The sequence below is a fragment of the Delphinapterus leucas genome, chromosome X (assembly GCF_059928025.1).
Source record: "Delphinapterus leucas isolate spDelLeu-1000000601 "Yukka" chromosome X, BTC_Dleu_Yukka2, whole genome shotgun sequence".
NCBI classification, from domain to species: Eukaryota; Metazoa; Chordata; class Mammalia; order Artiodactyla; family Monodontidae; genus Delphinapterus; species Delphinapterus leucas.
Window position 1 is genome coordinate 112,807,998 of NC_143150.1, and position 23,336 is coordinate 112,831,333.

At 40.1% G+C, this 23,336-nt stretch overlaps 1 protein-coding gene across 3 annotated transcripts in view; it reads left to right on the plus strand.

The window, feature by feature from the left end:
• APOO (apolipoprotein O) overlaps nucleotides 1-23,336 on the plus strand; it is a 66,203-nt gene that overhangs the window by 25,693 nt on the left and 17,174 nt on the right. For 2 of the 3 annotated variants that reach the window (XR_002642834.3, XM_022560480.2), the window contains exons 4-7: nucleotides 1,922-1,976; nucleotides 5,030-5,125; nucleotides 13,291-13,382; nucleotides 16,809-16,889. Coding sequence is in view for 2 of the 3 variants with exons in the window: in XM_022560480.2 (XP_022416188.1) it covers nucleotides 1,922-1,976; nucleotides 5,030-5,125; nucleotides 13,291-13,382; nucleotides 16,809-16,889 (324 nt within the window). In the remaining variant the exon portion in view is untranslated. The remainder of the gene's footprint in view (nucleotides 1-1,921; nucleotides 1,977-5,029; nucleotides 5,126-13,290; nucleotides 13,383-16,808; nucleotides 16,890-23,336) is intronic. The other variant, XM_089904674.1, reaches the window with a different exon arrangement.

Here is a 23,336-nt window from a genome sequence, read left to right on the forward strand (position 1 = left end):
ACAGTATGGAGGTTCCTTAAAAAGCTGAAAATAGGGGCTTCCCTGGTGGCGCAGTGGTTGGGAGTCCGCCTGCTGATGCAGGGGACACAGGTTCGTGCCCTGGTCCAGGAAGATCCCACATGCCGTGGAGCAGCTGGGCCCGTGAGCCATGGCCGCTGGGCCTGCGCATCCGGAGCCTGTGCACCACAACGGGAGAGGCCACAACAGTGAGAGGCCCATGTACCGCAAAAAAAAAACAATAAAAAAAACCCAAACTGAAAATAGAACTACCATACATCCCAGCAATCCCACTGCTGGGCATATACCCTGAGAAAACCATAATTCAAGAAGAGTCATGTACCACAATGTTCATTGCAGCTCTATTTACAATAGCCAGGACATAGTGTCCATCAACAGATGAATGGATAAAGAAGGTGTGGCACATATATACAATGGAATATTACTCAGCCATAAAAAGAAATGAAATTGAGTTATTTGTAGTGGATGGACCTAGAGTCTGTCATACAGAGTGAAGTAAGTCAGAAAGAGAAAAACAAATACTGTATGCTAACACATATATATGGAATATTAAAAAAAAATGGTTCTGAAGAACCTAGGGGCAGGACAGGAATAAAGCCGCAGACGTAGAGAATGGACTAGAAGATTTTTAAACCATCTGCCGGTGGTTAAGATAAGGTCAGCACATTTGCAACTATTTCTGTATCATGTAGGCATGACTACTGTTATTTCTCTCTTGCTCTTTTTTTTTTGTAGTTATAAAAGTACTTTGTCTCTACCTTTCAACCCAAGGTTGCTTTTTGGTTTTTACATTTTCATCTGTGCATGATGCTTAGTGCAACAAAACCCCTCAGAATAGTTATCAACATGTTTATTTGTACTAGTTATATGTAAAAAAAAGCTTTTTTGTGTGATTACACTGGTTTTATTTTCCTATAGATTGAAGTCTTCATGAATGAAAAATTTTCTCATTCCTGGCTCCATTTTCAGGCCTACAAGTTCTAGTCCCTTTCTTCAAGAGCTGATTTAATTTTTCTTCATAGTAAACAGATTATGCTAGCAAAAGAAGTGGGCAGTCAGTCTAGACATTGATCTGTAGTTTTTCTCTTTTCATGTGCAGAAAAAAACTAATAATGGATTTTAATGAAGCAGCACTCAGGTTTTTTTAATGTTCTTTATGTCCTCCCCCAAATTCAGCACTTATTATTTAAGGCCATTTAACAGTATTAGGATAACTTGCTCTGACTTGAACTGAATTAAAATAAACAAATCCTTTTCCATGTGGCAACAGGTTCTGATATCTTCTGATACCCACATATCTCTTTTCCCATCTTTACTGTACACTTTTTGAAGTAGTCCCTTGCTTTCTTTAGGATCATCTGATGTTCATGTACAAAGCCTTTTTACTGTTATGGTTAAGAGAATGTTGATACTTCATTTGCTCAATTGGGGTAAATGTTTCTCCAAACCTGGATATAGACTCCTTTGTCCCATTAAAGCTGGTCATTCCTGCTTCAAATGGGCAGTTTTCAGATATAGGCTCTAAAATCATGGCAAATCAGGAAGTAGACTTAATATGAATGATTTAATCTCACAGGGAAAGAATATCCACTTTAATTATCAAGGGGATTGATTTTTTTTCATCCTCTTCAATTTCAATAGAAGAACGAAAAGGCTGGATTGTTGAAACCACTCTACTTGAAATGTTTGCTTCCTGTGGCAATAATAAGCCATTCTGCTGAGCAATTTGTGGTGAAGGGGAAATTAGAAAAGGAAAAACAACACAAAAAACCCAGGTAGAGAGTATATCCCTTTGTTCAGAAAGTGCTAATAACATGATAATTTATTCAGTAAAGACAAATATATTTATTGCTACTTTCTAATCAGCAAATCCTATTAATTCTTTTTTTTCTCATCTTTTTAGGAAATGTACTCCCAAACTAAGCCCAAGATGCAAAGTTTGGTTCAGTGGGGGTTAGGTAAGTCGATTTTTAATTAGGCATAATCAGTTTGTTTAACATTGGATTCTTTTTTTTGTTTTTTTTTTGTTTTTTTTGTTTTTTGACATTGGATTGTTTAACTGAGAGGCCATGGATGGGCTCCAGGAGATCTGTGAATTCCTTAAAATTGTATGTAGAATTTTAGAGCTATTTGGATTTTTCTGGAAAGAGAATCTATTTTTTTCATCAGATTTCAGAGAACTAGTGTCCCCAAACACTCAGGTAAGTCTCTTCAAGATCATTAGGATTGTTGGCCTAGCAGATGCAGATACACTGGATTTTCTTTCTTTAAATCTATCTCCAGGTGCAATGTCCTAACTCATCTATAGGTTTTCAGAATCAGGATAGCTCATTGGCACAGCTATTAATACATGTTACAGAAGTTTAGAGGCAGGAAGAAACTGGGCTGGTGTGCCTAGGAAAGGCTTTATTGCATAATTCATAGTGTTCTTACATGTTTTCATTTGTTCTTTATCGCCTTTGATTGTTTTTCACATTCACTTAACACATACACTCATAAACTGGTTTCACAGTCTATGTTCTAACTAATATCAGGAACTAATAAATTAATAGACATTGATCATATTTCATTCCCTTTATTGGACATCTCAGCCAGTCATCCTCTTGTTTTTACAAGTGTTTCCGTGACAATAAAATAAGCATGAGTACAATTTATTTCTTAGTGAAGATTATCATAGTATTGATACACTGATACCGCTGAGACTACTATATAAGTAAATTCTTCATTTGAAGACAGACATATTAGTAGCTTACCACTTCTTTAAATTATTCATGTATGTTAATATCTTAATTTTATAAACACTTATTTAGTGCTTATTAGGTGTCAGAAACTAGTCTAAGTGCTTTGAAAGTATTAATTTATGTACAATCCTCATAACAACCTTGGCAGTTAGGTACTTTGCTACCTTCATTTTTTACCTGAGGACGCTAAAGAACTCCTGATCTTTTATCTATATGTGTGACTGAGGTGTCTCTTCATTGTCGCCTATCATTCCCCATTGATTCACAGCAGTAGGCAGTATTTGCAATATGAGTCTTGTTTTTCTTCTCCTGGACTCATAGTTACTGCAAAGACTTAAGAAGAAACGTTCCATTATGAGTTGCATTGTTGTCTGCCAAGGCAACCAGTCCATTTCCCAGGAGTCATAGCCAAGACATGTTGCTAGAAGCTGGGCTTCATATTTAGTGTAGTCTTACAGCATATCTTCTTTCCCATTTCTTTGTGATTTTCCCACTTTGGCTCAGCTCACCAAGGCATCTGGGTGTCCTTCTATCACCTGCTCTGTGTGCCTGTCTAGAATTGAAAATACCATGCTGGTAGGCAAAAATAAAGGGAAGCAGAAAATTGCCTCAAATGACCCAGACAAGAGGATGAAAAGTTAAAACCAGGTTAAAGGCAAAATAAGTAAAAGGCCAGACAGGAATTGGTGCAAAGAACACAAGCCCTATAGTAGTATTTAAAATGATCACCACATTTCCCAAAGAAGCCAAGAAAAGGATAACTGGCACATGCCTAGTATTATCTAGACGAGTGAATTATTGAGTATTCCAGTTAATTCAGTTCCATGTACGTCTGTTAAGTCACCATCATGGCAGGCATTGAAGAGAGAGGCTGATTGAGCCAGTGGTCACAGCCACTGAGGTGCATATAATAAAGTATTCAATACTAGCACAAATACAGAGACAGTCGTAGACCACCATTGAAGGTACAGAGGAAAGAGACTAGTTTAACAGAGATTGGGGAGATGGGAGCAGTCAGGGAAGGAGTTCTGAGATGAGTCTTGAAGGAACAGTTAGCCACACCAAAACATGGGGGTGGGAATTGGGAGGCATTCCACACCGAGGGCACAGCATGACCAAGACTTGGAGTGGTGACTTAGTGTTGCATGTGCCGGGAACTGGAAGCAGATCGGGAGTGCTGAAGATGAGGTTGAGAGACCTGCAGGCTTTTCAAGTCGTGACCTAGCTGAAATCCCTTTGTTAATTCATTCAGTATCCATTAACTCCTAGCAGGGCTTCAAATAAGTATCTGTTGAGTGAACATCCACTATTTACCACTGGGGGAAAATGGCATAGAAGTCTAAGCAGTCCACCATTAAGGAGCAGATATTCTCTTTGAGGAGACATAAAATACACCCTGAATAATTAAAAACAAGGGCCGTACAATTAGGCACCAAATGACGGTAGAGAAAATAAATATGGTGGGACTTTAGAGGAGAAAGAGGGGTGTGGGCTGATGAGTATAGGAAAGGCTTTTCTGAGGAGGTAGGACTTAAGCTAGCTTTTATTTGGTGGCATTGGCTCAGGGGAGAGGAGAGGCGGCCTCATGCAAATGAGGTCATAATGCATGGTCAGGCGTGGCAAGTAGACTCACATGTTGCATTTATTTGTATTTATTTTATCTATCAACAGTGACTATTTCCTGCATATACTTGCACTACAAATTTCCTTCATTATCCAGAGTTATTCTTGAGTTTAAATAATGAATTCAGATGGCAAAAGATACATTTTTTTTCCTGAGTCTAATGTATTTGGTTCCTGAATTTTAGAGAGCAAGCAGCAAAGCTTCAGATAGCGACAGATCTATCCAAAGATTTATCCAAATTTATTCTGTTTCTCTATTTGGATAGCAAGGGGTTCCTGTATTTGTCTTTCTGCCCTTATGAATAATTGATTCAGATCTGTTGCCTTCAGGAATATGAAGGTAATCTAACATTACTTTATTGTCAGAATGTCATCAGGCTAAAAAGTGTTTGAAAATTGGATACTTGCGATGTAACTAGTAAATCATGTTTATCTCTTACATAAAAAGAACTTGTTGAAAAGAAGCATATTAACAGAAAGCAAAGAATACATTATTTGAAAAGCATTTGCTACTACATACGCTGCTTATATTTGACTTTTTTGTTTTGTTCTTTTTGTTTATGTTTAATTGAAATATAGTTGATGTACATGTTTTGTTTTTTAATGAGCAATTTATAAAACTGTTTCCTGGTCTGATTCTATTATAGACAGCTATGAATATCTCCAAAATGCACCTCCTGGATTTTTTCCAAGACTTGGTGTTATTGGTTTTTCTGGAGTTGTTGGACTCCTTTTGGCTAGAGGTAGGTACAATTTTGTAGTTTTTTTTTAAACAGTTCATAAGGGAGACATAACATATACATTTGATTCTTTTCACTTACCAGTTTTTGGAATAATGAGTTAGTTCCTGAATATGGCCTTCTTGATGTATAATTGATGTGGTTGTTTTCTCCAGTATATTTGATTTTAAACATATATAGAAATTGTAAAAAAATAAAATGAAAGAAATTATATACTTTTGGTTACAAAAAGAAAACTCAAAATGGATTAAAGACCTAAATGTAAGGCCAGACACTATCAAACTCTTAGAGGAAAGCATAGGCAGAACACTCTATGACATACATCACAGCAAGATCCTTTTTGACCCACCTCCTAGAGAAAGGAAATAAAAACAAAAATAAACAACTGGGACCTAATGAAACTTCAAAGCTTTTGCACAGCAAAGGAAACCATAAACAAGGCGAAAAGACAACCCTCAGAATGGGAGAAAATATTTGCAAATGAAGCAACTGACAAAGGATTAATCTCCAAAATTTACAAGCAGCTCATGCAGCTCAATATCAAAAAAACAACCCAATCCAAAAATGGGCAGAAGACCTAAATAGACATTTCTCCAAAGAAGATATACAGATTGCCAACAAACACATGAAAGAATGCTCAACATCATTAATCATTAGAGAAATGCAAATCAAAACTACAATGAGGTATCACCTCACACTGGGCAGAATGGCCATCATCAAAAAATCTACAAACAATAAATGCTAGAGAGGGTGTGGAGAAAAGGGAACCCTCTTGCTCTGTTGGTGGGAATGTAAATTGATACAGCCACTACGGAGAACAGTATGGAGGTTCCTTAAAAAACTAAAAATAGAACTACCATACGACCCAGCAATCCCACTGCTGGGCATATACCCTGAGAAAACCATAATTCAAAAAGAGTCATGTACCAAAATGTTCACTGCAGCTCTATTTACAATAGCCAGGACATGGAGGCAACCTAAGTGTCCATCGACAGATGAATGGATAAAGAAGATGTGGCACATATATACAATGGAGTATTAACTCAGCCATGAAAAGAAATGAAATTGAGTTATTTGTAGTGAGGTGGATGGACCTAGAGTCTGTCATACAGAGTGAAGTAAGTCAGAAAGAGAAAAACAAATACTGTATGCTAACACATATATATGGAATCTACGAAGAAAGAAAAAAGATGGTGAAGAATCTAAGGGCAAGATGGGAATAAAGACACAGACCTACTAGAGAATGGACTTGAGGATATGGGGGGAGGGAAGGGTAAGCTGTGACAAAGTGAGAGAGTGGCATGGACATATATACACTACCAAACGTAAAATAGCTAGCTAGTGGGAAGCAGTCGCATAGCACAGGGAGATCAGCTCGGTGGTTTGTGACCACCTAGAGGGGTGGGATAGGGAGGGTGGGAGGGAGGGAGATGCAAGAGGGAAGAGATATGGGAACATATGTATATGTATAACTGATTCACTTCGTTATAAAGCAGAAACTAACACACCATTGTAAAGCAATTATACCCCAATAAAGATGTTAAAAAAAAAAAAAAGATCAGGGGCTTCCCTGGTGGCACAGTGGTTGAGAGTCCGTCTGCCGATGCAGGGGACGCGGGTTCGTGCCCCGGTCTGGGAAGATCCCACATACCGTGGAGCGGTTGGGCCCGTGAGCCATGGCCGCTGAGCCTGCGTGTCCGGAGCCTGTGCTCCGCAATGGGAGAGGCCACAGCAGTGAGAGGCCCGCGTACCGGGAAAAAAAAAAAAAAAAAAGATCATTTTCTCTAATAAGAACCTACTGAATATCACAGGGAACTCTATTCAATACTCTGTGATGACCTATATGGGAATAGAGTATAGAAAAGAGTGGATATATGTATATGTATAACTGACTCACTTTGCTGTACAGCAGAAACTAACACAGCGTTGTAAATCAACTATACGCCAATAAAAAAATTAATTAGAATAAAAAAAGAAAAAGAAATTAGTTATCCTTTATAGGCACATTTACTTGGTCAAATTCCTGTTGCTCTTTGATACAGAAAGAGTGAACTTTCATTAATGAAGATCTGTCACACCTGAGAAACTGTAAATGTTTCACTAGTAAGATTAAGCTATTAGGGCTTCCCTGTTGGTGCAGTGGTTAAAAATCCGCCTGCCAATGCAGGGGATGTGGATTTGAGCCCTGGCCTGGGAAGATTGCACATGCCACAGAGCGACTGGGCCCGTGCACCACACCTACTGAGCCTGCGCTCTAGAGCCTGCGAGCCACAACTACTGAAGCCCACGTGCCACAACTACTGAAGCCCACGTGCCTAGAGCCCATGCTCCACAATAAGAGAAGCCACCTCAATGAGAAGTCCACGCACCACAACGAATAGTGGCCCCACTCTCTGCAACTAGAGAAAGCCCATGCACAACATTGAAGACCCAATGCAGCCAAAAATAAATAACATAAATTTATATTAAAATAAAAGATCAGGCTATTATTCCTAGTAACAGTGATTTAATGGAGAGTTTATTAATTTCTTGATGTATTGTACCTTCAGTCAGTGACGATAAAAACTTGTAAAAATACTTAAAATTAGGGACTTCCCTGGGGTCCAGTGGTTAAGAATCCACCTTCCAGTGCAGAGGACGCAGGTTCCATTCGTGGTCAGGGAACTAGGATCCCACATGCCACAGGGCAACTAAGCCTGTGTGCTGCAACTACTGAGCCCGCACACTCTGGAGCCTTTGCACCACGACTAGAGAGCCTGTGCATCACAACTACTGAGCCCCTGTGCTCTAGAGCCCATGCGCCATAACTAGAGAGAAGCCCATGCTCTGCAACGAAGAGCCTGCATGCCACAAGGATTCCGCGTGCCGCAACTAAGACCTAATGCAGTGAAATAAATAAATAGTTTTTAAAAATATACTTAAAATTAGGGGCTTCTCTGGTGGTGCAGTGGTTGAGAGTCCACCTGCCGATGCAGGGGACATGGGTTCGTGCCCTGGTCCGGGAGGATCCCACATGCCGTGGAGCGGCTGGGCCCGTGAGCCATGGCCGCTGAGCCTGCGCGTCCGGAGCCTGTGCTCCACAGCGGGAGAGGCCACAACAGTGAGAGGCCTGCATACCGCAAAAAATATATATATATACTTAGAATTAAAAGCTAACAAATATCAACTTAAAGATATTACTACACCTTACTGCTGGATTACAAAACATTTATAGGAAATACAGGATGATAAAATACTTCATTATAATGAGATGAATTTATGAGCTACTTGAAGTTTCATTGATTGTAAAATTCAGACTTCACAAAAATTCCTAAATTATAAAGATTATGAACCCTGTAATCGGTCCCCATAAAAGATAACTATAGAGACTAGTTGATAACCATTTCTCAATATTAAAAACCTTCCTATACATGCCGGGGCTTCCCTGGTGGCGCAGTGGTTGAGGGTCCGCCTGCCGATGCAGGGGACACGGTTCGTGCCCCGGTCCGGGAAGATCCCACATGCCGTGGAGCGGCTGGGCCCGTGAGCCATGGCCGCTGGGCCTGCGCATCCGGAGCCTGTGCTCCGCAATGGGAGAGGCCACAGCAGTGAGAGGCCCGCGTACCACAAAAGAACAAACAAACAAAAACAAACAAACAAACCCTTCCTATACATGCCTTAACCGCACTTTTAGAATCTGGAAGAATGCTACCCTGGTGCCACTCCCCCAGTGTGTGGAATGAACTCCTGTTGTAGTTTTTGTGTCCTCCTCCCGTCTTGTGCAGAATATATAAGAATTAAATGCAGTTTGTTGTTACTAATCAGCTTGGGCAATAGTTGAACCAGCTTTTTGTCCCAAACTTCTTTCCCTTCCTTCTGTAAAGCTGTCTAGGAAAGCATTCCTATGTTATTTAGATAGTGTTTAGAATTTATGAAGATCCCAAGGCCAGGGTGTTGGAATTTGACTGGGTGTTAGGGAGCCAGGAACGTGGAATCAAGTGAAATTAGCTTCCTCCTTCCCTCTCCATGGGTAGAGCACGTGGAGCAGTTTTACAGCCCTAAAGAGAGCTCCCTGTGCCATGTGTGCTCTTTAAACTGTGTTTATCTCCTGCACATCCACTGTGGTAACTGTCCTGCGGACGACTGGGGACTATGCTCTCCTGGGCAGAACAGCAGCAGAAGGACACCACTACTGCGGGTCCTTTGCCTTTGCTTTTGTTTTCTTGCTTGTTCCTCTCTCTTCTTCCTTTTCCTGAGAGGGCTCGGTTGTATTAAAATAATTTAAAACCTTAATTCTTTTTCAGAAAAGTACACATGCACACATACTCATGCGCACGTACCAAACAACAGATCTTTTCCCGTGGGTGCTGGGGTACAACATTGGGGTGGGGGGTCCCTAAGCAAGATGAGTGGGGAGTGGGAGGGTAGGTATGTTCATGGGTGGTCAGAATGATTTTCAGGCCCCTCCTGGTCCCCTATGCTGGCAGCAGGTCCTCAGAAGGTCCCTCCTGGTGGAGTTTCTTTTCTTCTTTTTTTTCAGTCTAACATTTTATTTATTTTAATTTTATTTTTTAATAAAAATTATATGTATTTAAGGTGTACAACATGATGTCTTGATACACGTATACATAGTGAAATTATTACTAGAGTCGAGCTAATTAATATATCTTCTCATATAGTTACCTTTTTTGTGATGAGAGCACTTGAAATCTCCTCTCTTAGTAAATGTCCAGGGTTCAGTATTACTAACTGTAGTCATCATGCCGTACATTCGATCTCTAGGCTTATTCATCCTACATAGCTGCACCTTTGTACCCTTTGACCAACACCTCCCCATTTCTCCCACCTCCCCACTCCTGATAACCACCCTTCTACTCTCTGCTTCTATGTATTTGACTTTTTTAGATTCTACATATCAGTGAGATCTTGCACTGTTTTTTCTTTCTCTGTCTGGCTTATTTCACTTAGCATAATGTCCTCCAGGTTCATCCATATTTTTGCACATGGTACAATGTCCTTCCTTTTAAAGGCTGAATAATATTCCATGGTAAATATATACCACAATTTCTTTATCCATTCTTCCATTGAAAGACACTTAGTTTGGTTTCATGTCTTGGCTATTGTGAATAATGCTGCAGTGAACATGGGATACTTCAAGATACTGATTTCATTTCCTTTGGGTATATACCCAGAAGAGGGATTGCTGGATCATATGGATAGGTTTCTTGAGCATTCAGCAGATAATGGTGGTGAGGGTGGCCAGGACTGTGGTGAGGACAAGAGGTACTTCTCTGGAAGAGAGATGAGTGGATGATCATTCAGAGGAAGTGGGCCCAACCAGGACACCCAAGGGTGGCAGGTGGTCGTTGCCCACCACTGTTGCCTTCTGGTGGCTCCCTGCAGCACTGGCAGCCAGTGGTTCCCCTCTGGCAATGCTGACGGTTACAGTTTAGACCACTGGCTTCTTGGGAGGTGTGGGTGTGGAGATAGGCAGGGAGACAGGGGATTGCACTTTCTTCCAGAAGTTCTGGGGCCCCCAGCTCATTGTGTGAACCACTAGGAGCTAGAAGCTCAAGAGCTGCTGCCTATCAGCTTTCCCTAGAGGAGTGAAAAATGGCTGGTTGGAGGGTTTGCTGTCCTCCACCTGGTCCTCACCTTCATGAGCTGCCCAGGTGCTTAAAGCTTCAAGTGTACAGGTGGGCTTCCAGGGGTGTAAAAGGCTTTTCTCTTCTGGAGTAATTATAGCCTTTTGGTCAAGGCAATAGGACAGGGAGAGAAACATAATATTAAGAGTCTAGATTGATAGTATTTGTATTCTCTTCTGTAACCCCAGTTCCATTTTGGGGGATTTGTCTGTTTAAAGTTTAAGACCGATAAACAGCACTTACATTCTTCTTTGTAAATGTGAGTAACATACATTGCACTAGCATCTATATGCGTCCCATCTCAAAAACCCCGTGCCTCTGAGTGGAGACTGTTTCTTGTGTCAAGTCCATTTCTAGTGTATTCTCCAGTTTTACCCTCTACCAGTTTTCTTAATCTCATTCTCATTTCTCCCAGCTCTCCATCCTTCTGTCTGTTCATTTCCCCTTTCCCAGGGCTCTACGCATTCTCACAGTCTAGACTGAGACTCAGTCAACACAGCTGTTGTCTTGGGCCATGGCTCCACGCTTTCTTGGGTTTGACCCCCTTTGCCTGGGGTCCGTGTTGTCTTCTCCTAGATTTGCTGCCATGTTGTTGAACTACATGCTTAAGTCACTTTCAAAAAAGCCTATGTTGGAGGTAAACTTTCCAAGTTTTTGCAAGTCTGAAAGGACTCATACCTAGTGATCATTTGGTTGGTTGTAGAATTTGTTCTCCATCAAAACTTTTCTGGCTGCATCTTCTAGCACCCAGCGTTGCAGGTGTGAGAGTCAGCAACCAGTCTGCGTGATTGTTCCTTATGAAGTGATTCATTTTTTTCTTTTTTTCTGGAAGCTTTGAGGATCTTCTCTTAGTCTGCAGTGTTCTAAACTTGCATGGTGCTGTGACTACATATAGATGTTTTCATTCTTTGGTTGGGCATTTTGGTGGCTTGCAGCCCTCAGCTGTAGGCAAATATATATCTTGTATTTATTTGAAAATTTCCTCTCATTCTTTTTCTTTCCTGAACTCGAATTCATTTGTGATTGAGCTATTTAAACTGACCCCATGTGTCTCTTGTATTTTCTTGACTATTTTATTCTTTTTGCATTAGTTTACTTTGGTCATTTCCAAGAGCTCTTTTCTGCTCTCTCTTCACAGAACTCATTTTTCTTTTAATGCAGTAGCTTCTTGAATTTATTGATGATACCTAATAACAGGTTTAGTTTTGTTTTTAAGTTCTTCTCTTTCCTTTAGGGTCATTTTTCCTTCTTGCTTGTCTTGATCTTCTCTTGTATGTTGCAGGCTTTCCTCAGTTGTACAGTCATGTTTAAGAACAAGGCAAAAAACAAAACAAGAAAGAACAAGGCAATTGAAACTCTAATAACATTTTGCGTGTAGATGGGGCTTGCTGGCAAGCAGGTTCTCCCTCAGGGTGAGCCAAAAGGGGCCTGCCCTTAGGTGGGGGGGTGACAGTGCCCACCTGAGGAAGGCTGGAGTCTTCAGCACTAACACGCACATGCACTCACACCAGCTGTCTCGGTTCTTAGCAGCAAATCCATGGCATTTCTTTAGCGATACCCTGCCCCCTTTTAAGATTTTGTCTGGCGAGATGGCATGGCCACAGGCAGTTTTGCACAGGCATGGCATGGAGGCAGGAGAGGCTCACCTGGTCCACGCACAGGACTTGTATTTCTCCCCCTATTTTGATCCCTGTTTGCCCTCTCCACCCTGCATGGTACCTGACATCTCTGGGCTGCCAGGGACATTCTGCTCCCTCCTCTGCTGTGGCCCCTCCTCAGGATTTAAAGGCTGTCTGTCCTTTTGCTCCCATCCACTCTCCGTTTTCTGAACCTTGGTTGACCCTTCTTAATAGCCAATAGCCCCTCCATACATTTTCTCTTTGTTGTGGGCTTATTATCTGTGTTTTATTCTTTTACTGTTATTTTTATGGGGTATTGGAAAGAAGAGGAGAGGAATGCTTGCATTCAGTATTTAAATAGGAAGCCAGTTTACTATGAAAGAATGTAAACCTTAGAAACCAAAATAACATGTGGTTTTCTTTTTAAAACAATCTTTTTTTCTGTTTCCTTAGAAATGGTGGTTCTCTTGAAAACATTGTATTGATGAAAAAAGCCAGGTGCAAAAGACTATGTATTATATAATTCCATTTATACAAAATGTCCAGAGTAGGCAAATCCATAGAGTTAGAAAGTAGATTAATGGTTTCCTAGGGCTGGAGGTCATGGAGGAATTGGGGAGTGACTACTCACGGATGTGGGGATTCTTTTGGGGTGATGACTTCTAAAATTGATTGTGGTGATGGCCTTGTACCTCTGTGAATACACTAAAAGCCATTGAATGATACAATTTAAGTGGGTGAGTTGTGTGAATTGTATCTTCCTAAAGCTATGAAAATGTGGTGGTCCTTTTTGGTTCATATATTAGGCACATTCTCTGTCAGTCTAAGACCAAAGAAGTCTTATTCAATGTTAGATATATGACACAAACTGTAATGGTAAAGATAATGAATACTCTGATGGTGTCCATAACCTTTTTTTTAATAGGTTCAAAAATAAAGAAGCTGGTGTATCCACCTGTTTTCATGGGATTAGCTGCCTCTCTTTATTATCCACAACAAGCCATTGTATTTGTCCAGGTAAGTTAGATTCAGTAAGCTTGCATGTCCTTTGTTCTTGCTTATGTATGTATGGGTTTACTGCTTAATTTAATTTTATTTTGCAGCCTTTCTAACACCAGACTAAAATTTGTTTGCACATGTAAATGAACTACAACAAATTTAAATGTTTTTCTGCACTATGTACCTCAGTTCTGGCCCTCCTTCCAATGTCAGTATTCAGAGAATGCATGCTAATTTGAATATTAATCAAAGAAAATTTGCTATGCCTTTTTTTTTTTGCATAATTACATGGAAATCTAGAGACTCAAATTCCAAAGCTGCTAGTTACAGGTCATTCTCAGTTTGGGCTTATCTGGTCACAACCTGCCCTCCTTGGAGTTGCAGGCACAGGCCTGTGCTCTGGCCCCCTGTGCCTTCTCCCTCATCATGGTGCTAGCCTCGCTTTCCTTGCTGGGGACTACAGGGAGTGCAGTCCCTTCTGCTGGGAACGCCTTTCTCAGGGCTGTCAATTGGCTGCTCCTTTCCTACCCTTCAGGCCTCAGTTTGATGGCATCCTGGCAAGTAGAACACAGTGGCAAGAACACGGGTGAAGCTGATGCCTTAGTCAGCTTGAGCTGTCGTAACAAAATACCACAGACTGTGAGGCTTAAATAACAGAAATTTATTTTCTCACAGTTCTGGAGGCTGGAAGTCCAAGATCAAGGTATCAGCAAGGTTGGTTTCTCCTGAGGCCTCTCTCCGTGACTTGCAGATGGCCACCTTCTCCCTGTGTCTTCACATGGCCTTGTCATTGTGCGTGCACTCCCCTGGTGTATCATCCTTGTCTTATAATGACAGTAGTTAGATTAGAGCTCTACCCTTATGATGCACTTGACCTTAATTACCTCTCTAAAGGCCCTGTCTCCAAATACAGTCTACTGTATTAACACTGTGGGTTAGGGCTTCAGTATATGAATTTTGGGGGATACAATTCAGTCCATAACAGCTGGACCAGCAGTTCTCAGAGTGTAGTCCCTGGACCAGCAGCATCAGGATCACCTGGGAACTTGTTAGAAATGCAAATTTTCAGGCCCCAACCCGGACCTACTGACTCAGACACTCTGAGGGTTAGGGCCAGCAATATGTGGTTTAGCAAGCCCTCCGGGGGATTTTTAGCAAGCCCATAATATTTGAGAACCACTGATAAAGACTAGAGTCTCTCAGGGCAGTGGTGTGTGGACTTAGTGCGACTCTACATGTAGAGTCCCTTGGAAAACTGGCAAGAGCAAGGCAGACTCGAGGTTTTGAGGTCCTAGACAACTTACGGAGACAAGGACTCATTTGCCAGAATTGCCATCTCACACTGACACTTGGTCCTAGGAGGAATAGCAGTGCCATCACCAGATTTCGGCCCTGAGGGCTCTGAGCCAAAATGACCTGAAACTGTGCCCCCTGCAGTCCTTGTGACAGTATCGAGTCTACATTCCTAGACGGTGCTGCAGTTGCAGGTGGGAGCCCAGTGGCTCCAGCTGCGGGAAATTGTTGCCTTTGGTGGCAAATACCAGTAAGATCTTCGTAGCATGGCCTTGTCATTGCTTACAGCAGTCCTGGAGGCAGACAGTTACTGATCCTCTGCCTGCTTCAGCCCCAGCTCTGGAACAGTGAATCGTGTCTGCCTGCCCTAGATCATAAAAATAATCAAACATCATCTCAGTCTGTTATGGTTTAAATAGTAAATTGGCTGCTGGTTGAGAAGCATATGTGGCTGCCCTCTGAGTAGAGGCCTTTTTTTATCTTATATGCCACAGCGTATGTTGCAAAAGATTTTTTATATTCACAACCAAGATAGTAGCATGCAAATCTGAGTTGTATTGTAATTTATTTTTAAAGTCAGTGGGAAGGAGTTTTGTCTTTTATTTTGTACCTAGGGTAAGCCAGAGCAAAGCAATTAACTAGTTTCACTAGATATAAAACATTAGTGATCTGTTTGGGATGATGAAAACGTTTTGAAAATGGATGGTGGTGATGGCTGCATAGCATTGTGAATGTAGTTAATGCCACTGAATTGTACACCTAAAAGTGGTTAAAATGGTAAATGTTATATTATGTGTATTTGCCACAATAAAACAAAGCAACATCAGCGACTGAAAGAGAATTTCTGATACCGTTTTAGCGTCATTTAGTTCCTATTTCACAGTTTCTTTTCTACTTCCTCTTCTTTTTTTTTCTTTTTTTTTTTAATGAATGCCATGACCTTGGACAAGCCACTTAATCACTTATATTCTGTTTTCTGTTCAGTAGTGTTTGGAGAAAAGTACTGTAAGAAAACCCTTAAAGTGATGGCAAATATTATTTTTCTCTCAAATTTAAAGCACTGAAAACAGTGCCATACTCATGATAAATGCTTGATATGTCTACCAGTGGGTGTGAGAATCATATCATATCCTAAGAACAGTTGGAGCAACTGGAAGAATATAACTTCTAAGAAACCAGCATGTTGCAGCAACCCCCGGATTTACTAGCACTGTGATCTTGGACGAGTCACTCGGCCTCTGAATATTTCCTTACAGTCTTTGCCTACTTACCACATAGGGTTGTTGTATAGAATAGAGATAAATCATGTGAATGTGCTTTGTAAAGTAAAATGCTATACGCAGACAAATTATTATAAAAATTAGGAAGAGAATAATAACTGCTTTCAGAAAATTGAAGTACTGTCATTTAGAAGAATAATCAATATGGTCATAAGTAGGACGAACAAATGCAGATTATTGGAAGCATTTTTTTTTAAGAAAGCTCAATATTTAAAAAAAAAGTTTCCAACAATTAAAGCCAACAGGCCAAAGTTGGACAAGTGCATTTTAAGGTAGTGAGCTCACTGACCCCAAAATATTCTCTGACCCTGGGGCCTACCTCTCAGGATGTTGTAGAAAGGATTTTGAAACAGGAGGCAAAATCGCTGTAGAAACTCAAAGACTTTATGTTTTGAGGGATCTGGGAAGACTGAGAGTATCTTTACTGGGCTCACCTATTTTTTTTACCTAGCCCCAAAAATGAATGATTGATTTTAAGCTTGATTTTCAGACTTGTTTGGCTGTTACGTGCTAGATGTGATAGGTAGAAGCCTTCCTTCTTGTCTGATCTTCAGGCATTTCCCATATCAGCAATGATCTACATTTTTTTTCCTTGAAATTGTGAAAGTTTGAAATATACACCTATAATTTATGGCAAATTATTTTAAACAGTAACTACACACTGGGAAACTATTTTTTCTTTTTATGCTATCATTCTTACTATCTTTTATTTGCTTACATTGCACAGTTTTAATGTGTATGTTCCAAGATTCCTGTGTTTGTCGTATGCTTAAATACAGTTCTTTTGGAAACAGGGCAAAAGAAAACAAAATTCTCTTCCTTACTACTTCATGTATGGAATAGCAATGGATCTTTTATATTTTGTTTCAAGGTCAGTGGGGAGAAATTATATGACTGGGGTTTACGTGGATACATAGTCGTAGAAGATTTGTGGAAGGAGAACATTCAAAAGGTGAGAAAGATCTTTTTCATTATCTTCCTTTTGGTTTAAATATGTGGTTTCTGTCGGGTTTTATAAAATTCTTGATGCCCTGTTGCTTGCTCTTGCTTTTTCTGTTTGTATTTCCTTATGCTTCTAGCTCAGATTCTCTGGTGGCCTTTATTGGAGGAGCAATAGAACCTCTGTGCATTTGATTATTTTCAGCAGGGCTGAATAAGTGGGGGCCATAAAATATATTCCACCCCAGTCTTAGACCATAATTTCCACTGTATTGTATTTACAGTTTGCTCCAAGTGTTGCATATTATCTGAAAGTTTTATCAAAACTAGATTCAAAGGGAACATGCTATGCTCCCAGCAAAAGACAAATAACCAAGACTCCTCTTGATATTTCATTCACCATAGGCTTTGTTCTTCGCGTTATCAGTACTGTAACTGTTCATCCCCTAGCCTATGGGCCCAGTTAAGGGCATATACGGGACCAGCCACCAGTTACAGGCCATTGTGCTGACTGGTGGGCAAACAGCAGAGGGGAAAAGGTTGTGGAATTATAAGGACAGGTCATTTTTTTGTCTCTTCTCACAGCCACTTAGCTGATTAAATGTTGCCCATGTTTGCTGGGACATTCTCTCTTTCCTCTGATAAGGATTAGAGAGTATAGAACAAGGCATCATGCCTCCTCCAAGCACTCAGAGGCACAGCTCGATAAGGAAGAATTAGGGTTCTTATTATTAACATACCTTCTGTATCATAGAACACTTTTGACTCCTGTCATCTCAAATCAGAATACCCTTTTAAAAAGTATAAATACCTAGGGAATTCCCTGGTGGTCCAGTGGTTAGGCTCCGAGCTTCCACTGCAGAGGGCATGGGTTTGATCCCTGGTCGGGGAACTAAGATCTCGCATGCTATGCGGCATGGCCCATAAATAAATAGATAGATAAATAGATAAATACATACATACCTATCTCAAAACCCAGGATTTCAAACTGGAATTTGGAAGTAACATTAACAGAATAAATTATAAGCCCTCCTCATTAGTTACATAAATAATCTTCCAGTGAAATCTTAAGACTAATTATTGTACTGGTGATTTGTAAATGAATTAGTCTCTGTTGAGCCTGTTTAAACTAGCTCTTGAGTAGGAAGTTCTATATTAATATCAAGTGCCCTTTGGCAATCCCTTTTAAAGAATAAATGCTCATAGTTTTATTTTCATTTCTCTGACATTTTCTTTGGAAGCTTTCTTTCCTGTTTAAAAAATTCCTGAAGTCCACACTGAGTTTAATATGGGAAAGGAAACAGAATGTCAGGAAAACTATACACAGCCTTAGAAAGAAATGTAGAAAATGAAACTCCTCAGTTCTGAGTGCTCACTGTGGTGTCAGTGCAGAACCGATGCACATGAAAGCTATGGTGGGGGGGGGATCCCCTGGGAGCCTCTGAGCGCTCACTGTGGTGTCAGGCAGACACGTGCACACCAATGGGACTGTGGTTGGAATGCAAGCTAAGCAGAACAGCATTTTATTGTAATTTGAAGACGTTGGATATTATAGCTACTCGTATTTACATGCAAGTCTTTGGGGAGCGAGATAGTAAAGATGCCTAATTAGCCTGGGGTTGGTCTGCATGTCTTCTCTGGTCTTCCTTCTATGCTCTTGCCCTCTTGAGCGTCACTGAGAGCTTAGTGTTCTTCCATTCACTTACTCTCAAAGCACAGTTGTCCTGACAGCTATCTGTTGTGAATAGAAGATAATAAAATGGATGTTGACTACTTAAACATTTAGCACAAGTTTTAAATGAAAAATATCAGAAGGCCTTATTAATTCAAGATTCGATATAGTTAGATTTGGGGAATTATTTGATATGTACATACTTTTGGTGGTAAATAGTCAAAGAAATTTGTGGACATTGTGTTTAAAATGGGGCCCTGAGGGACTTCCCTGGTGGTCCAGTGGTTAAGGTTCTGTACTTCCAGTGCAGGGGAACTAGATCCCCGTATTCCACAAATTTCTTTGACTACTTACAACCAAAAGTAGGTACATCTGTTACATTATTATAGTACAAACAATTATGAATCAGATTGCACCTAATTGAGACTGGTAATTGAAGCCTAACTTGAAAACCAATTTCCAGACATGCTAAGAAACAAATATCTCCTCCATGAGGTGTTCTTCAGTTCCCTTCAAAGAATTGCCGGGCCCCCAAAGATTCCTGTTCCAGGGTAGCTTAAGTCTTTGCTCTCGTTAATAAAGCAAAAACAAACAAAAAATACTGAAACCCACAAAGTCCAACAAGTGGGGGGCAGGGAAATCAATAAAAGACAATGGCATTTCACTATCAAATAATGGGGCCCTGAAATTTTAAGTGGTATGAATGATGGTTCAGTTCTCAATTATATTATTTCCCATGGAGCTGTATTACTCTCAGAAACCTTCAGTCTGTGGCATTTTTTGCTCTGCCACATCTCTTTTCCCTTTTAGGAATTAATTCTAATGTTTGCACTGAGTCTTCTATCAACGAAGTTTGGATGAGGTGGTCTTTCAGTCCTGTCATTGGTCAGTGAAGAGGAATTTATCTGCTTCAGCTAAAATGAATTCTTTGTCTGAACTGTGAAGCAAAGATGGGTGTGTCCAGAAATATTGTCATCATAATGGGTCTAGGTTTTTTTCTTTTTTTGAGATAAAAGAACATATAAAATATGTCATAAAACACAACATATATAATATAAAATAACTGCATATATATGTATATTTACAGTTTAAAATCCAACAATATAATGACCATACATATACCAACAAACCATCCATCTTTAAAAATAGGAAATTACCAATGTCTTCCAAGTTCTTCCTGGGCCCTTCCATCTCCCCAGAGAGAACCACTATCCAGAATTTTGTGCTTTTCATTCCATTGTTTTTCTTTAAACTTTTTCTTTTAGTTGAACCACATAACGTATTTATTCTAAAACACTGTAGTTGAGCTTGCCTGTTTTTTGCCTTTATAATATAAATAACTATCAAATATACATATAAATAAATATATAGTTTAGATGGAGTCTTACTATATGTGTTATTTTGCAAGTTGTTTTGTTCCCTAAACATTATGTTAATGGGTTGTGTATGCCCGTAATTTATTAATTTACACTGCTATGGAATATTTCTTTGTGGGAAGATACCCGTGTTGATGGCTAACTAGGTGGCTTTCAGTATATTGTCGTTGCACACACAGCTTTGAGCATATTTCTGTACATGTGTCATGGTTTATTAAGAGTTTCTTATGCCAGGGACTTCCCTGGTGGCACAGTGGTTAAGAATCCGCCTGCCAATGCAGGGGACACGGGTTCGATCCCTGGTCCAGGAAGATCCCACACGCTGCGGAGCAACTAAGCTTGTGCACCACAACTACTGAGCCCACATGCGGCAACTACTTGAGCCTGCGCGCCTAGAGCCCGTGCTCCACAACAAGAGAAGCCACTGCAACGAGAAGCCCACGCACCGCAACAAAGAGTAGCCCCCACTTGCCATAACTAGAGAGAGCCCGCGCTCAGCAACGAAGACCCAACACAGCCAAAAATTAAATTAAATTAAATTAAATTAAAAAAAAGAGTTTTTCTAGGCCAGGATTCCTAGTTCATAATGTCTGCACATCAATTTTACTAGATGACAAGTTTTCCATTTTTGCCAGTCTGGTGCCTTTGAAATAGTTTTTCACTGTGGGGTGTGTTTGTTTGTCTGTGCGTGTGTGTGTGTGTGTGTGCGTGTGTATGTCTTTACTTTGTTCCCCAATTTTTATTTTGAAAAAATATTTCAAAACTACAGAACAGTTGCAGGAATAGTATAATGAATATACCCTTCACATAGATTCACCAATTAACGTTTTGCTACATTTGCTTTGTCTTTTTACACATGCTTGGGTGCTCACACACATGTGTATTTTATTTTTCTGAACCATTTGAGAGTTAGTTGTAGATACTGCGCTTTCTACCCATATCTAATTCAGCATATATTTCTAAAGAACATGGTCATTTACTGATATAATCACAATACCATTATCATGCTCAGGAAAGTTGACATTTCATTGTTTACATAATCATTATCTAATATACAGTCCATAGTCAGATTTCCTCAGTTGCCACAATAACGTGCTTTCCTTCAACAATTTTTAAATTGATTTTTTTATAGCTGAGTGAATTATTATAAGGCACACACCCTTGTAACCATCATCTAGGACAAAAACCCAGAATTTTGCCAGCCTCCCCAGAAGCCCTTCCATGTAGCTCACCCCAATCACATTCCTCTCTTTCCATCCAAAACTACCTACTATCCTGACTTCCATAGTAGGAAGTAACTTCCCTGTTTTTCTTAATGGCTTTATCACCTAAGTCTTTATCCCTGTCACTTTAGTCTTGCCCATGATTATTTCTGACTTGATATTCCTTTTAAGTCTTTTTTTTTTCCCTTTTAAGTCACTTAATCTACTGGTTCCCCTTCCATCCTCTTATTTTCCTTACACTGTATCTGTTAAAGGAACCTGGCGTGTCAGACCTGTAGAGTTTCCAACAGTTTGGGTTTTGCGGTTTGCACACTTACGGTGCAGTTGAACGTGTTCCTTTCTCCTCTACGTTTCCTGTAGATTGGCCACTGGATCCAGAGGCTGGCTAATCAAGTTCGTGTTTGATCCTATTGGCAAAGTCTATGTAGGCATCTAAGTTTTTGCTTCACTTTACCATTTTGGTGTTAGTGGCTATTGAGGCTCAATGCCTAGACCTACTGACTCACTGGGAGTTGGAAAATGGTGATATTCTATTTCTGTCATTTCATTTTCACATAATAGCTAGAACACTTTAATAAGGAACTACTTCCCCTCATATACTATTTAGTTACACAGTTATAGGAAAGATAGGATAAATGCTCAATTTTTGCTCTTATTTATCTGGTTTTCAAAATAATAAATTGGTTCCCTCTCATCCTCAGAAGGTCACCAATTAGTGGGGGTTTTTTTTAGAATCATTTTGAATTTGTAGATTTAAATATATTTGGGTTTGAATGCTTTGTATTTCTTATCCTTGTTGGAGTTCAGATTGTTCCATTTTGGCCAGTAGAAGTTGGCTCTGCGTCCTTTTGACATGACACAAGGACTCTGCAATAGTTTCCTCGCTGTCTGGCATGTCAAAATGGTCTCAGAATCTCTCATTGTTGTTTTAATGTATGTTCCTTTGATTACTAATGAGGTTGAGCATCTTTTCACATGTTTATTGGTTTCTTCTTGAAATGCCTGTTCGTGTCTTTTGGCCTTTTTTTTTTTTTTCCGGTACGCGGGCCTTTCACTGTTGTGGCCTCTCCCGTTGCGGAGCACAGGCTCCAGACGTGCAGGCTCAGCAGCCATGGCTCACGGGCCCAGCCGCTCCGCGGCATGTGGAATCTTCCCGGACCGGTGCACGAACCCGTGTCCCCTGCATCGGCAGGCAGACTCCCAACCACTGCGCCACCAGGGAAGCCCTTTTTGGCCATTTTTCATGTGGGTCATTAGTTCCTTTCTTAATGATTTATAAGAGTTCTTTATTTTTTCCTAGATACTAATATTTTTGGTCACATGTTTGCAGATGTCTTCTCCCAGTTTGAGGCTTGTTTCTTCAGTTTTGGTGCCTTTTGATGATCAGAAGTACTTAATGTAGTTGATTCATAGATCTTTTCCATTACGGTTTTCACTCTTTGACTCTAGATGTTTAATAAAAGCATGAAACTGTTGATTGTCCATTGCTAATCTGAAACCCTTTCAGAATAGTCCCAGCTCAAAGCCTGAGTTTCAGAGATGGAGGCTATTTGTGGGTGTCAGGCCCCAGGGTCACAGATAGCTCTTTTGGAGTTGTCTTCTACATTAGCCAAACACAGCAGTGTGTTTCATTAAAAGTCATGTTTAATTTTCACTAGATTTTTTAAAAATGTGACAAGTTACTATCAAAGAATTGTAGAATGACTGTTAAAGACCAACAATAACTAAAAAGAAAAATCTTAATAATTCTTTGAAGGTAAGGAAAATATAAAAGAAATGTAAACCTGTTACTAACATGAAAACTGAGCAGAACTTCTAAAGCTGAGCTTTTTATAGTTGTATTCAAGCCTTTGCTGGCTCAGCAGGAAATTGAAAGGGAAGCAGCAGCCATCAATCTGAATAAATGTGTCCTGCTTTCTTTTTCTCCATTCGAAATTCCTTAGCTTTCTAAACACACTCAAGTTTTGCTGTAAGTTATGTGATTTTAAAGTGATCATCTTTGAAATAAGGCAGTCACAGAAGGAGAAATACTGTATGATTCCACTTAAATGAAGTATCTAAAATAGTCAAATTTATAGAAGAAGAGAGTAGAGTGGTGGTTGCCAGGGGCTGGGGGGAGTGGAAAATGGGGAGTTGCTAATCAATGGGTATAAAGTTTCAGTTATGCAAGATGAATACATTCTAGAGAC